The sequence below is a fragment of the Carlito syrichta genome, unplaced genomic scaffold (assembly GCF_000164805.1).
Source record: "Carlito syrichta isolate Samal-C Ts95f unplaced genomic scaffold, Tarsius_syrichta-2.0.1 Scaffold315806, whole genome shotgun sequence".
In the NCBI taxonomy this organism is placed as follows: domain Eukaryota; kingdom Metazoa; phylum Chordata; class Mammalia; order Primates; family Tarsiidae; genus Carlito; species Carlito syrichta.
Genome location: NW_007259902.1, coordinates 31,752 through 49,013, shown reverse-complemented (window position 1 = coordinate 49,013; position 17,262 = coordinate 31,752). Strand labels below are relative to the sequence as shown.

The following is a 17,262-nucleotide window of genomic DNA, read 5'->3' as shown; positions in this document are numbered from 1 at the left end:
GTGGCTGCTCCTGGCCACCGCAGCCTCGACCTGCTGGGCTCCGGCGATCCTTCCGCCTCAGCCTTCCAATAGCTGGAATTACAGGCGTGCGCTACCACACCCGGCTAACTTTTGCTTTATTGTAGAGATGAGGTCTCGCCAAGTTGCCCAGGCGGGTCTCGAACCCGCGGGCTCAGGCAATCCACTCACCTCAGCCTCCCAAAGGCGCAGGATTACAGGCTGAGCCACCGAGCCTGGCTGAAAAATAAAATTTTTTAGACACTAATGATAGCAGTCATTTTGAAAGGCAATTTGGCAAACCATATTAAACTGTAATGCAAACACATCTGACAACTCCTGAGAAATACTCACATATGTTCACAAGACCATATGTACAAGGATGTTCACTGCAGTATTGTTTTTAATAGTAAAAAAAAAAACTAACAACCTAAATAAACAATGATGCATTCATACCATTATATATTCTATAGCAATTAAAAAGAATGAGGTAGGTCTACAATGAAAACAAAAATATCCAAGGCATACTAAACTGTAAAGAACTCTTGGCAAACTGCGACTCCATCCAACCGTTGCATTCAGAGCCTTACCCCCCTCATCCCCCACCCAGCAGGATTCTAGTAGCCTAGCCCCTGCCACTGCTCCCTAACCCAGCCTTGGAATGACCCAGCACCCTTTTGAGCTCCAGTGTGGAGAAATACAGGACTATTAAAACAACTTTTTGCTTGTTCTAGCCAACACTTGACCTTCCTTTCTTAGCACTAAACTAAAAAGGTTTTACAATTGTGAATGCTTCCTCTGTCCCTTTGAGATGTATATGTGTCTACTACAGCTCAGTAGAGTCTTTCCTCAGGACTTGAAACCCATTCCTTTGAAATGTAATCATCAGGAAGAATAGGAACTCTGTGCCCCAGTCTCTCAGGGAGGACAGAATCCTAATTTTGATAACTGCCAGCTAGCAGACACAGTTGACTTACTCCCATTTACAGTAACTGTTTTAGTCCAGGACTGCTATAACAAAGTATCAGAAAATGCATGCTGGCTCTGGCATGTCTCTCTATCTAGCCTCTTTCCTTCTCTAATAAACTTTGTTTGAAAACTTTAAAAAAAAAAAGTATCAGAAAATGGGTGGTTTATAAAACACATCAGCTTATTTCTCACAGTTCTGGAGGCTGGAAAGTCCAAGACCAAGGAACTGGCAGAGGTGGTATCTGATGAGGGCCTGTTTCCTCGTTCTTAGATGTCGCCTTGTCGTTGTGTTTTCACATGGTAGAGAGAGCAAGGAAGCTCTCTTGGGCCTATTTCATGAATGGGCACTAATCTCATTCATGATGACTCTGCTCTTATGACCTAATCACCTCCCCAAAGATCCTGTGCCCTAATGCCACCACCTTGCAGGTTAGGATGTCCACATATAAACTTAGAGAGGAATAAGATATGTAAACCATAGCACTGCCCCTTTGTATGTTTTCACTTCTCTGACTCTGCTTGATCCCCCAGTAGTTCCCTTCTCCCTCATTCTTCATTTAAAAGGCCCAGTCACCACAAATCAAAATGGAACTGTTATTTCCCTTACTGTCAGTAGTTATTGAATAAAATCTGTTTTTACCACTTCACCACGTCATGGGTTTATAAATTCACTAGTGTTAAAAAAGCTGTAGGTGTATATATACTGCATGCCATTTATTTGAAACACACCACTCACGTCAATAAGAGCTTAGTTGTATCCGTACTATTTTAGATATTTTTATGGCATATTATATTTACAGTTAATCTTAATGAATGCTATGCATTATTTTGAGGAAAAATGTATTGATATCTGCAACTTTAGAATTCATTTTTAAAAATTAATATAGACTCATGGATAGAAAAACAGATGTGTAATAAAGGAAATATAATAAAATTTTCATTGAAGATTCAAGGTGGTAGACTTATGGGTGTTCAATGTAAAATTTTTCTGTTTATGTATTTTTAAATTAACATAATGTTAAAAATTTATCCTTAAAAGGAAAATATAGCAGTATATTTTAAACTCTTTACCCATTAAAAATGTGTAAAGTTTGGGTCGGGCTCAGTAGCTCAGCCTGTAATTCCACACCTTTGGGAGGCTGAGGTGAGTGGATTGCCTGAGCCCACGGGTTCGAGACCCGCCTGGGCAGCAAGACCTCATCTCTACAATAAAACAAAAAATCAGCCGGGCGTGGTAGCGCATGCCTGTAATTCCGGCTACTTGGAAGGCTGGGGCGGAAGGATCGCGGGAGCCCAGCAGGTCGAGGCTGCGGTGGCCGGGAGCGGCCACTGCACTCCAGTCTGGGCGACGGAGTGAGACTCCAACACAAAAAAAAAAAAAAGTGTAAAGTTTGAACACATTTCTAAAATAAAATTTAGATAATTAGAGGTACTAATAAGGAATAATTGTGAGGTAGATGTGGGTTTTTTTTTTTCCATAGCTTTTTTTAAAGGCAAAAAGAGCACTATGACTACTGAAATTATTTCTCTATTTTAGGAGATAGTCCCACCAAGAGAAGGAAATCTTTGTCTTAGCACAGTTCTCTTGCAAACACAGCTTGATTGTGCTTTATTTGGGAGGTGCATACACAGGGCATCAAGGGTAAAGAAAAGGCAAACTTAGGTAAGGAACTATATAAAGTAATGCAAAGGGCTGGTTACCATTTTACAAGTTATAAAAAAAAATACAGTAAGTCACTTGGCAAATACATCCACTTAGTGCTCTCTTTGGAATATCTCTTGATAGACTTAAAAAAAAAACAGCCATGCATCACAGCAGTCTATGAGGAAAAGAATTTACCTGGCAGATTCCCTCCTGTCTCCTATTTCCCATTAGTCAAAGTTTATCCCACTAGGTGAACTACATTGCACTTCCATTTTGTGTCATCCAGCCTCCACAGATGCTCTGGGTGCAACTACAAGCTGGTAGTATGGTATTATATCCAAGATTATAAGTTGTAAGAGGAGCCAGACCCTCCCAGAATACGTTTCATAAGCTTGGCTTGGCGGTGGCCACCAAGAAGTAGGGCCCTCATTGCTCAGGTGCAGCAACTGGCTGGCCTCCAGTGGTAGCAGGGTAGTTCATGAGGCAGATGGTGCAAAGGGAATCTGAAGAGGCACATAAGATTATATTTGATATAATCACAATGCAACAAGAGAGGAAGACGAGACTTAAAAAACATCTGCCACATAAAAATAGGGCAAAAACTAGGGTAAATCCAAACCCTAAAATATTCTAAGTTACAGCATTTAAAAATCTCACACTTCATCACTGTGCTTTGGTGGTGATATTGTGATGTTAAGCAGTCAAGACAATCAAAACTAGGATTCAGGGACCCTGGAAACCCTTCTAGAACTGAGGGAGTCAAAATTCAAATTTACGCCACCTATGCTATATAAATCACAGACCTACTCCACACAATATAAATTCACATACATCCTCACAGAATAGCCCAGTCATCCATTAAGGGACTCTCTTTGGCCAAGTCTTGTCCTTCATGTAAAAATATGTTGAGCTAAAGAGACTGCTTCAGACTCTGCCTGGTTGGGAGAAACGTCGTCTTTAACTAAATGTTTATACCAAAAAACATTGCTAAGCTACTCTTGTATTTTAGCCATTCTTTCACTTAATCATTTTATCGGTGTCATTAACATAATGGTTGTTGGTGGTGTCTCACAACATTCATTCCACTGCTCCTTCATTGTGCAGCAGCTGAGAAATTTGGATAAAGTGACTCCTACTACTTCCAAGGAAGGAGAAAAAAGGTATGTGCATGATTGGCATTTCGGGGATTCTCAGAAACTGGTAAGGATTATTCTTCATAGTGGCAAGTTAATTCTGAGGTTACAAAACCCCTTGGTCACAGAAAAGTGGCCCAGTATCAACATGAAGTTGAGAAATTGTATTGAGTGATTCTGAATCATCTGTCTGTCATCAGATAGATGAGAAAAAGAAAGCATGCGGCCACAATGGTTGCTGGGATCTATCATTTAACATGAGGGTAGCCAGTCTAAAAATGTAGATGACGGATGGAAAAAAGAGAAAGAAACTGAACTTATGATGATATCCTTTAAACTACAAAACCAGTCAGCCCTGAAGCCCAGAATTTCCAGTTACAAAAAAACCGTTCAATTACATAAGGCAATATTTTTATTGATACTTGCACCAAAAGTATACTAGCAAGTATACAAAATACTCTTTTTGGTTATTTTTTTTTTCTGTTGTCCTTGTAAACCAAAAAGAAAATGTTATGGCCCGACTGACTGAATGGTCCCACTGTTGGCCAAGGAAAACCTGAAAAATTAAAATCCAGGCAATGAAGGAAAAGGAGGTTGGACGTGCCTCATTATGCCTCCTCCCTTGTGGAGTTTTAGGCACAACTGACCAACATTAACATTAAAACAGAAATCATAATACTGACAAAACAGACTGGCAATAAGATACCAAGTTCCAACCTGATTCTGATATAGGATCACATGACAGATAGCAGGCCCTAAAGGAAATAAAAATACTTTATCCCAAAATATGCTTTATTTAAAATGATCTTGCAAAGCCTTCTCCTGGGGAAATTTGCATCTGTAGAGAACACTTTTTAAAACTTTAACCACCTATTCCCTCTGAAGTCTGCTACTTGGAGGCTTCATCTACATAACAAGAACCTTGGTTTCCACAACTCCCCACATCTTAACTCAAGCATTTATTTTTCTGACTTCAAATTCTTGACAGAGCTTAACTCTTTCTACCAACTGTCAGTAAGAAAATCTCTGAGTCCATCTATGACTTGTAAACACAGTCCTCGCACCCCTCCCCGCCCCACCCCCTGCTTTCTGAGCCCAACCAAAGTAAACCTCTCACGCATTGATTTATGTTTCGCCTGTAACTTCTGTCTCCCTAAAAATGTATGAAACCAAGCTATAATTCAACCATTTTGGGTACATGTTGTCAGGACCTCTTGAGACTTTGCCACAGACCTAAGCCACTCATATTTGGCTAAGAATAATAAAGCTCTTTAAATTTTACAGAGTTTGGTTCTTCATCAACATGCTCATCCTACTTGCCTATTTTACCTTGCTTAAATCCACAATTTCTCTGACATTTTGTTTTTAAGTAAGGATTCTAATGAGACACAAGCTATGAGGACAGTTAGTTCACCAAAAATTGAGGCTGAATGCCATTATTATTTCAATTAGTGTACACTGGCCATCCCAAAAGCATAAAGCCGATTCCCAGATTAAAACTCTGCTCAAAGAGGAATACTCCCATTTTCATCCAATCCAAATAAGTGATGAAGTCTTAGACCAAATTACATGCCAGGGAATGAAACATATTCCAAAAGACAGCTTAGGGAATATATCTCACAAAGTTTATACTGCCTAATGGAGAGGGATGGCAAGAGTTACAGGACTATTTAGGATACTCAGTAAACCTGTGGCCCCTCTCCTTAGAAAAATGCATGTGTGTATTTTCCCCTCTGTTTTAATTGCCTCCTATTTACCCTGTAGGTGTGAAGGGACTCCTGCTCTAGAGTTATGGGAGTGGACAATCACATGACACCTGGCACTGAACAGGTGCATTCAATAGCAGTTAATTAGCCATATATATTCATAGTCTGTGAGAGAATACCCGACTGACAGATGGTCACACAGGAATTGCACTTGCGAACAATCAGGGGCTGTGGAAGAAAGACTTTGTAGTATTAGAGGGTGAGGTGCCCCCTGACTCCTGTAGGAGGATATGACTGCTTGTTTTAATACTTTTGTGGCTGGCAGGAAACGGAAACCTGCTGCCCAGGAATAAGTAGAAACTGCACCTGATCCCTTTATTAAGCTAGGAAACCTTTCCATGGGAGTAAAGTGGGGAAAGGAATTTGCAGTTAGTCCATTCAAAGTTCTCTTGATTTAACCAGATGTCAAGACAGCACATAACATTTAGCCTTAAAAAGAAATAACCACCAGGTGCAGTGGCTCATGCCTATAATCCGAGGTGAGAGAACTGCCTGAGCCCACGGGTTCTAGACCACCCTGGGCAACTTGGCGAGAACTCATCTCCACAATATAAACCAAAAAATTAGACAGGCGTGGTGGTGCATGCCTGTAGTTCCAGCTACTTGGAAGGCTGAGGCGGAAAGATCACCTGAGCCCAGCAGGTGAACGTGCCACTGCACTCCTGCCTGAGTGACAAAGTGAGACTCCAACACCCCCCAAAAAAAGAAATAACCAATTAAAAAATCAGCAAAGGACCTGAACAGAAATTTCTCCAAAAAACACATAAAAATGGTCAATAGTTTTATGAAAAAATATTCAACATCACTAGTTAAGGAAACACAGCCCATAACCACTATGGAGTATCACCTCACACCTGTTAGAATGGCTATTATCAAATAGACAAAGAGATAACAAATGTTGGCAAAAGTATGGAAAAATAGAAACCTGTATACTATTAGTGGGAATGAAGACTGCTGCAGCCATTATAAAAAACAGTATGGAGGTTCTTAAAGAAATTAAAAATAGAACTACCATATGGCCCAGCAATTCCTCTTCTGAGCATATACGCAAAGGAGATGAAATCACCACTTCACAAAGATCTGCATTTCCATGTTCATGGCAGCATTATTCACAATAGCCAAGATATAAAAACAACCTATGTGTCCACTGGCAGATAAATGGATTGAAAATGTGTTATATTTATATATAATTAAATATTATTCAACCTTTAAAAAGCAGACCCTGGTCGGGCACAGTGGTTCATGCCTATAATTCCAGCACTCCGGGAGGTCAAGGTGAGAGGACAGCCTGAGTCCACGGATTAGAGACCAGCCTGGGCAACTTGGCGAGACCTCATCTCTACAATAAATCAAAAAATTAGCCAGGTATGGTGGCACATGCCTATAGTTCCAGCTATTTGAAAGGCTGAGGTAGAAGGATCACCTAAGCCCAATAGGTCAAGGCTGCGGTGGCCGTAAGAGTCTAACTCAAAATATAAAAATAAAAATAAATAAATAAAAAGCAGACCTTACCATTTGCCACAAGGGGATGGATGTGGAGGGCATTATGCTAAGTGAAATAAACCAGATAGAAAAAAAAAAGTGTACTTCACTTATATGTGGAATCTTGAGAAAAAAGGTCAAATACTCATATACAGAGATAAAAAAAAAACAACAGTGTTTGCAGGAGAAATGGGGAGATATACGTCAAAGGATACAAAGCAGCAAATATGGAGAATGAACAAATCTAGGGATATAATGTACAACATGAGGGTTATAGTTAATAAAATCGTATTCTATTAGGAATTTTGTTATATAAGTAGATTTCAGCTGCTCTTGTCACACACCCAACAAAATGTGTGATGATATGTTAATTTGCTTCACTATTTGCTTACTATTACCATTTTATTGTGTGTATGTATTCCATAACATAACATCGTAAACCTCAAATATGCACAATAAAATGTATCAAAATTTACTTTTTAAAAAATTGAGCCTTAGTTTTAAGTCTTACACCATACCCTTCCCTACATATACACAACATAACCCTCTAGATCCCGTGTTAAGAATTACCTGTGCAAGCTTCAGTAGCACATATACTAAAATTAGAACAATACAAAGATTAGCATGGTGCATGGATAAAGATGACAGGCAAATTTATGAAGCGTCCCATAGAAAAATAAAAATAAACTTTAAAAAACTGCTGTTCAATAGCCATATATCTGATTGTTGCCTCTTCCCATGAGTGCCTCATCTTAGAAAATAAGTAGACAATGCATATACTCAGGAGAGAATTTAATAATACCCTCCTGGAAATGGCCCTGGTTAATAAATACTTAAATAGTTTCAAACATGCTTCAAAATGATTTGGAAGGAAGCATCTGACAGGGTCAATATTCAGATGACCAGGATCTTTTTTTACTAGCTTGATAGAGTTGAGAAAATTTATTCACTTCCATCCAAGGCAGGAATTCAAAAGAATAGTCCCAGTGTGTACGCTTCCTCAAAAGCCCTTCTTTATCCTGAGAACTAAAGGCAAATTAGTTAAGGGAGAATTATCTTCAATGGTGTTTTTTTTTTTTAAAGAGGCAGAGATACAGCTATCATGTTTCCTCTCTTTAGCAGACTGGACTACTGACACTGTCCAATAATCTGGACTAGAAAACAATGTTGCACACTCCCAAAAAAATCATAAAACCTATTTATTCCCTGACCCAAATCTTCATAAAAGAACTTTAAAGGACAAAGAATGACATCTTCACTTCTTAATTTTCTATAAGGAAAAAAACACAGTGCCTTTGGATATTCCTTACAGTTATGTCTGAGGTTGTTACATAAAGAAATAAAAGTCGCTGGGCTCGGTGGCTCAGCCTGTAATCCCGCGCCTTTGGGAGGCTGAGGTGAGTGGATTACCTGAGCCCGCGGGTTCGAGACCCGCCTGGGCAGGCGAGACCTCATCTCTACAATAAAAATCAAAAAAAATTAGCCGGGCGTGGTAGCGCGCACCTGTAATTCCGGCTACTCGGAAGGCTGAGGCGGAAGGATCGCCGGAGCCCAGCAGGGAGGCTGCCGTGGCCGGGAACGGCCACTGCACTCCAGTCTGGGCGACAGAGTGAGACTCTAACTCAAAAAAAAAAAAAAAGATAAGTACATTGCTCATGCATTGCCGGTGGAAATATAAACCTGTACTAACCTCTGAAAAAGATAATTTATCGTTATCCATCAAAATGATAAATATACATAACCTGTCATGAGCATCCTACTCCAAGGTATTTATCCTGTGGACATATATATATATATAAACATATATAGAAATTCATTGTAGCTTTGTTTGCAATAACTTAAATATTCATTAATAAGGCGTTAGTTAAGTACATCTGGCACATCCACACAATGGAACTAGCTTTTTAAAAGAATAAGTTAGTTCTACATGTACTGATAAAAAGATTTCAATGATATACTGTTGCAGTAAAAATGCAATGTATAAAACAATGCAGCTAATGAACAATCATGTACATGGAGAAAATATATATATATACAAATATGTTTTCAAATACATAGAATACTTCAAAAAAGGTACAAAAACTGGTAACTGGTTGTCTCTGGTGAAGGGAACAAGACGGCCAGAAATCAGGAAAGGGAAACATTTTACTTTATTCTTCTTGCCTTCTGAATTCTATACTATGCGCATGCATTACCTATTTTTTTAAGACATAAAGGAATAAATATGGTATGATTCTTTTCTTATGATATATCCATAATAGGTAAATCCATAGAAACAGCAGATTAGTGGTGCCAGGGGCTAGTAAGAAAAGAGAGAAAGGAGAGTGACTGCTAATTGGTCTGGTGCTTCTTTTTAGAGAAATAAAAACGTTCTGGAACTAGATAAAAGTGACAAATGCAAAACACTGTAAATACGCTAAATGTCACTACATCATATGCTTTAAAATGGTTAGAATGGTGAATTTTATGTTATGTTTATTTTATCTTGGTTAAAATCAAACATAACTATGAATTAAGTATAAATAAAACCAGCAAAATAAAAAAAACATACTAATTTGATAGTGATATTTTGCTGAAATTAAACTGCTAAGTCTAATATAAATATAATGCCAACAGATTTGACACAGGTCTTTCGTGTTCAACAAATCTTTTCTCCAATAGAGAATGTGATGGCTCATTCTTTCACCATCCCTATTTGAATATGGGAAACCTTCATTTGCTAAGAGTAGGCCACTCACACATTCTGTCTACCTGTTCTCATCTACAGGCTTGAAATCTTACAATAGTACTCAATTATAATGTGGCCATCCAGAAGATCTATCACATGTATATACTTTTATTCAAAATCATTTAAAAGAAGACACAAAATCCTAACCTCTCTGAGAATATATAAACTCCTGAGACTATATCCAACCATCTTCAAAGACCTAAGATCCACTTGAAAAATACTTACCTAATCTCTCCACCAGGGAAAGATTTCATCACTTTCTTGTCATATTCTTCTTCTTCTTTATTTTTTTTTGAGTAAGAGTCTCACTCTGTCACCCAGGCTGAAGTACGGTAGCACACTCACAGCCTCCACAGCCTGAACCTGCTCGGCTCAGGTGATCCCTCCGCCTCAGCCTTCCAAATAGCTGGAACCACAGGTGCGCATTACCACACCCGGCTAATTTTTTGACTTATTGTAGAGACAAGATCTCGCCAAGTTATCCAGGCTGATCTCAAACCCCTAGGCAATCCTCTCACCTCCGCCTCCCAAAGTGCTGGAATTACTGGTGTGAGCCACAGCAACTGGTGCCTTGTCATATCTTTAATCTTCCACTCTTCACTACCTCTTCCCTTCAGCCTGTAACATATGCTCTTAAAAAACAAACAAAAACAAACCTTTCTGGTACCCTGCCATCTCTGAAGATCCTACTCCTCCTCCTCACAACCAAACTTCTCTATTTACTCAGATACTTCATGTATACACTTTATCTGCATTCACTTCCTCCATCTGCCTGTTTCCATTCATCACCTACCCATTAGGCGACTTTTGTATCCCAAACACTTCTGAAGCTATTCCATCAAATATTACCAAAATTTGCAAACTATGTTCCAGTAGCCTTTTCTTAAATACTTGACTTCTCTGAAGCCTAGTGATGTCACAAGAGTTAGCCAAGGGACTCAACCACAGAAAACTACAAGATTTTCAAGATTTCTTCATTCAATCATAAAATGTTTTGAATCCATACTGTTTGATTCAAAACCTCAACAAGAGCAAAGTTCTGCCTTTGTATGTCACATTTTAGTGAAGGAGAGTCAGAAAAATCGATAAAACATAACATAAGATAGTGTGGTCTCCAGCCTAGATAACATAGTAAGATTTTGTCTCTACAAAAAAAAATATATATTAGCCGAGCATGGTGGCATGTACCTGTAGTCCCAGCTACTCAGAAGGCTGAGGCAGAAGGATCGGCCGATCCCAGGCTGCAATAAGTCATGATTATGCCATTGCACTTCAGCCTGGGTGACAGAATGAGAACCTGACTCAAATAAATAAATAAATATATATATATAAATAAGTACATAAATACATAAATGTGGTCTCATCTTATAAATTATCAGAAAGAGAAAGAATCCACCTCGGTCTTCCAAGGAGCCAGAACCACAGGTGCGCGTTCTTTCTCTTTTTCTAAAGAAAGTATAACTGAATATCCAAGAGGTCTAGGGTTTCCTGTATTAATTTCCAAGACAGCTGAAATAAAGCATCACAAACTAGGTGGCTTAAAACAACAGAGTTTATTCTCTCATAGTCTGGAGATCAGAAATCCAAATTCAAGGTGTCAGCAGCTCCATGCTCTCTCTGAAGGCTTTAAATGAGAATACTTCCTTGCTTCTGTCTAGCCTCTGGGGGTTGCCAGCAAGGCTTGGTGTTCGTCATCTTACTCCAATCTCTGCCCATCATCACATGGACTTTTTCTCTCTGCGTTTCTGTATCTCTTTCTCCTCAAAAGGGCACCAGCCATTGGATTTAGGGTATACCTTAATGCAGTAATAACCTCTTCTTAACTGGATTACATCTGTAAAGACCCTATTTCCAAATAAGGTCACATTCATAAATAACAGGGCTTAGGACGTCAACATATCTTTTTAGTGGGTCACACAATTCAAGTCACTATGTTTCCCCTCTCCCAGGATTTGATTTTCGCAAGCGCAGCCTCAAAAGTACTGAGTTGGCTTGTTCATGAAGAGAAGGAGCTGTGGAACTTGGACAAAACTAGACAGAAATAGGCACTTCTACAACAACCCCTGAAGAAGACACATACCTTGAGACTTGGAGGAAATCATTAGTGGTGGACCTACATCTTCTTCATTCTCATACATGTACTATTCTCTGCAAAAATGTAGTATTATGAAGAGATTCAAAGTGCCCAGTAAAGTTCAAGAAAGTGAAAAAACATAATTATCAGGCCTCTTTTGGTTGAGAAAGAAACCAAACTTAAACTAGCTTAAGCAAATATGATATTGATGATGAACTCAATACTAAATATTGACCAGGTGCAGTGGTTCATGCCTGCAATCCCAGCACTTTGGGAGACCAAGGTGGGAGGATTGCTTGAGCCCAAGAGTTTGAGATCAGTCTGGGCAACATAGCAAGACATTGTCACTACAAAATATAAAAATAAAAAATTAGTCAGGCATAATAGCATGTGCCTACAGTTCCAGCTACTTGGGAGGCTGAGGCGGGACTGCCTGAGTATAGAAGGTCGAGCTATGGTAAGCCGTAATTGTGCACCGCACTCCAGCCTAGGTGACAGAGTAAGACCCTAACTCAAAAAACAATAAACTATTCGTGACCCACCTGGGCAGCGAGACCTCATCTCTACAATAAATCAAAAAATCAGCCGGGCGTGGTAGCACATGCCTGTAATTCTGGCTACTTGGAAGGCTGAGACGGAAGGATCGCCAGAGCCCAGCAGGTCGAGGCTGCGGTGGCCGGGAGCGGCCACTGCACTCCAGTCTGGTGACAGAGTGAGACTCCAACTCAAAAAACAATAAACTAGATATTATGAACTCCTATTAATCTTGTCTGGTATAATAACAAGGTGTGGTTATGTAGGAGAAAACATTTTAAGAAATACTTGCTGAAGCAGTTAGAGATGAAGTGGCATGATATATGCAACTTACTTTCCAAAGGTCTGGGAGCTGGGGAGTACATATACACAAAAAGAGAAAGAGCACACAACAGAACTCATACATTCTTTTAAGTGTCGTAGAAATGAATGATATTTACATGTTACCCCATTCCCTTTGATGAAATTATAAAATCGTTGTTAACAAGAGCATCTAGAACAACTTTCCATTTCAGTTTGTTTGTATTTCTCAGAGTGGGGACTGATGACAGTAAGGGTCTCTGTATCTGCAAGATGATTTCTGTAGTATATTTAAATTATGAAAATCTGCCTATGCTATCTTCCCACTTTACATATGCACACTATGTAGGTGGTAAACAATAATAAATATTGTTTTTAAAAAATTTTTTTAAAGCACACAAATGAGGCAAATTGTTAATAACTGTTGAATTTAGAATGTTAATTGGACTATTCTTTCATGTTCTTTATATGTAGGAACTTTTCAAAACAAAAAGGTGATGGGGAAAATGGGAACATATTTTAACTGGGACATACACTTTTGTACCACATTTCAGGGTGGATTAGATCTAGAATTAAAAGAATGTCAAAAGGCAAGTGTATACTATATAAGTCTCTCATCTCTATGCTTTTCTATGCACTACATCCCTTTCCAGCAATCCACCATAAAGAACAAAACGTTTCTTACAAAGCTCTTTTCCCCAATTTAACCTCCCTCTGAATGAGAGGCAGGAGGGTATCAGGAGGTTGGCACAGGTTCCCCAGTCCAATGAATGTACTAAATCAGAAAGGATTAAGGGATTAGAGGTTGAGTAAATTAACTCCCTCTTCAATTAATCTTAACTCTTAACTCCCTTCTCATATTTAGCAGGGAAGAGAATGAGAAACTATAGTAGAACACAAATAAAGCTCAAAATCAGTAATATGCAATGTATTACATTCCACAGTCTAAATGTCATTTTCTGGTGACAAAATTAGAAGAGAAATAGACATGCATGGATCATTATCTGCTTTAGGCTTAACAGTAGAGAAGAAAGCCAGGGAAAATAGGATAGTCACTTAACAAGGATAGGAGGAAAGAGGAAAAAAGGAAGGAAGAAAGAAGGGAGAGCAAATCAAACAGGGCAGCAGCTAAACTGCTATGCCCAGAGCTTCCCTAAATTGATGCAAGCTCCAATAGTCTTTCTCAACCTCATGCCAATGCCAGTTACAGCTATGGAAAAGTTGAAAAGTTATGAGGAGCACTTAAATAGTACTAGGATAATGACAAGTTAAGGAAATACAAAATTTCCTTCTGCTCAAACAAAATATAAGCCCATTCAAGGGTAAAATTCATTAATTATCATAAAGTCCAAAAGGGTTAAGGGCTTAAGGCCCCCTGTTGATTTACACCAGTATCATAAGGATGGCAGTTACTATTCTGCAGCCCAACAGATGGGACCGGTTTCCTGAATCTGTTCATTCAACCAAAAAAAAGAATAAAATATAATTTAGAAAAACGAGGCTTAATGATACCTTTCACAAAGCAAAAAAAAAAACAATTTGAAAACCATTTTTTTTTTAGTTACCTGAAAAATAGTGATCTCTTACAGATACCACCACCACAACAAAAAAACCATAATCATTATTTTAACTCAATTCAACAGAGAAAGCATTTGTCAAATGCTTCGTTTTCGTGCAAGTACATACCTTGACAATTCAAATCTAACTGATTTGAAGTACTCCAGACCATAATGAATTAACAACTAATTTCAAGTTTAACCCTCCGATTTTCATACTACAAGAAATAGATGTTTAGAAGAATTTTTTAAAAAGTCAAATCTTTAAACATAATCTTGGTATTTGAGGAAATGATTATATTTAACCAATAAGTTTACAATAAACAGTCTTAAGCATACACCTATTATAAAGTGTAACATTTCAATCACATGGCTATTAATCCAATCACCAAAGATAAATTATAACAAAAAATCGGAATTGACAACAATCTAATGGCAATACATCAACAGTTTCAAGTATAATCTTGAATAATCATTCAAATAATACTGTAATACAACTGGCCAAGTATAAACCTGATCAATAAAAAGCAAGTCTTACCTGTATGAGGTGAATTTAATGTTGCCCTTGCACATGCTTCAAAACAATATTTTCCACTGCAATTATCCCTCTTATTAATTTCTCTAGTACTTTCTTCAGTTGACAGAATTTAAACTGCATATTCTAGGATCATTTTGTGACTGGAGAAAGGTGTTATTGTTTGCAGCACCCTAAAAGAAACAAAAGCATATTTAAAGCAGAAATTAAATCTAGTATCCTTCATTTTTACATACTAGATTCCTGATTTAAAATATGAACTACTGAGTTGCGTATGGTGGCTCATGCCTATAATCCCAGTACTTTGGGAGGCCAAGGGGGAAGGATTGTTTGAGCTCGGGAATTCAAGACCAGTCTGGGCAAAACAGGAAGACCTAGTTTCTACAAAAAAAAAAAAAAAAAAAATCAAATAATTAGCCAGATGTGGTGGCTACAGGTAAGCCTGTGGTCCCAGCAGCTCAAGAGACTGAAGCAAAGGATCTCCTAAGCCCAGGATGTCAAAGCTGTGATGAGCTGTGATTGCACCACTGCACTCCAGCCTGGGCAACAGAGACCCTAACTCAAAAAAAATAAAATAAAACAAATCAAGATAGATATTTAAAAATAAATCAAAATCCAATTTGTTTGCTTTTAGAACTAGTTTAAATTATGCTATCAAAAGCTGAAAGATATGACAGAATGAAAAATTAAACTTATAATTATGGTGTATTTTAAACAAGACTGAAAAATACTTAAACCAATCATAGTATGCCATTCTCATAGTCAAATGCTCTTTTCCCTATTAAATTCATCAATACTAAAATCAACACTTAAATCTTGCTAATTTTTTAGGTGTGATAGTGGTAATGTCACTATGTTGGGTTTTTTAAAGAGTCTTTATTCAACCCCAACTCCGTGGCTTGTGTGATACCCAAAGTGGAGCAGGCAGTGATCCTGGAGGCAGCTGACCCTTTGCACCTGATCAATGTGCCCAAAGGTCTGGTTCAGGGGTATGAACATGAGGAATTTCTGAGGAAGATGCACCTCATGCTGCTAAGGGTGGAAGTGGTGGAGGGCACCCTATAAAGCCAGAGTCTGGATGTCTGTTTCCCATCAGCCATGGGTTCCTCAGCATGCTGCTGGCTGATGAGATAACCAAGAGCTGATCCTGCCAGCCGTTGATTTTTTAATTTTGTGAGCATGTATATGTTTGATGTGTATCCCCAACCCTTGACCCACTGACACATCAAACACTCAGTGTTCTTAAACTCAACAGTATATTTTTTTTCTCATTAAAGTTTAAAAATATGTATGTATTGGTCATGAATTGTCAATTGTTGAAGTCAGGCAATATGGGCAAGGCAGTTCATTATATGCTATTTTCTCTATTTTTATATGTGTATGAGTTTTCCATTGTTATTGATGCAGTGCCAAATTACCACAAACTTAATGGCATAAAGCAACACAAATATAGCATTTTATAGTTCTGTTAGAACACTGATTTTGGTCTGGCTGGGTTTAAATCAAGTTTATCAGCAGGACTGTGTTCCTTTCTGGATGTTCTAGGGGAAAATACATCTCGTCTTTTCAGACTTTTAGAAGCCACCCATTCCTTGGCGTGTGGTCATCTTCTTCCATTGTCAAATCTAGCTAGGTTGCATCTCTCTGACCCTACATCCCTAATCACATCTCTTTCTCTGACAGTCTTAAGTTTCCCTCTTTCACTTAAGAGGACACTTGTGATTATATTTGGCCAACCAAGATAATCCAGGATAGTCTTTCTATCTCAGGTCATTATTAACATTAATAACTTCAGCAGAATGCCTTTTGTCATGTAAGTTAACATATTCACAGATTCTAGGGATTATGACATGAACATTTTTGGAAGTTCATTTTTCTATCTACCACAATATATGTTTGAATTTTTAAAAAATAAGAACGAGTCACAATAACAAAGTTGTCATAGCAGTATAAATATTTATCATAATAAATTTCATGGTCAGTAACCAGACATTCAAAAAATTCCATCTGATAAGATTTTAAAGTAAATCAATCAGTGAAGGTAATAAATGTTATATTTTGCAACATTTTATTTTGATATAATTTCAAGCTTATAGAAACATTCCAAAAACAGTACTCCCATATACCTTTACCAACATTAACCATTTCCTTTCCCTCTCTCCCCCTTTACCTTTCTGCATGTATATCAAATGGCACTTTAATCCTTTGTCTCCAAATACTTCAAGGTGTGTTTCCAAAGACTATCTTCCATAATTACAGCAAAATTACCAAAATCAAGAATTTAACATTGGCATAATACTGTTATCTAATCCACAGACCATATTTAAATTCTGTCACTTATCCCAATGTCTTTTATAGTTTGTTTCCTAAACCAGGATCCAATCCCAGATCACACATTAAATTTAGCCAGCATGTCCCTTTAGTCTCCTTTAATCTCCACCTTTATTTATCTTTTGTAGCCTTGAAATTTCAAAAATACAGGCCAGTTATTTTGTATAATATCCCTCAATTTGGATTTTTTTTTTTTTTTTTTTTTTTTGGTC

At 38.0% G+C, this 17,262-nt stretch overlaps 1 protein-coding gene across 1 annotated transcript in view; it reads right to left on the bottom strand.

Moving 5' to 3' along the window:
• RAD54B (RAD54 homolog B (S. cerevisiae)) overlaps positions 1–17,262 on the bottom strand; it is a 99,185-nt gene that overhangs the window by 74,134 nt on the left and 7,789 nt on the right. Inside the window, 2 exon segments of the mRNA XM_021706602.1 lie at positions 14,723–14,828; positions 14,830–14,892. Coding sequence (XP_021562277.1) covers positions 14,723–14,828; positions 14,830–14,892 — 169 coding nt within the window.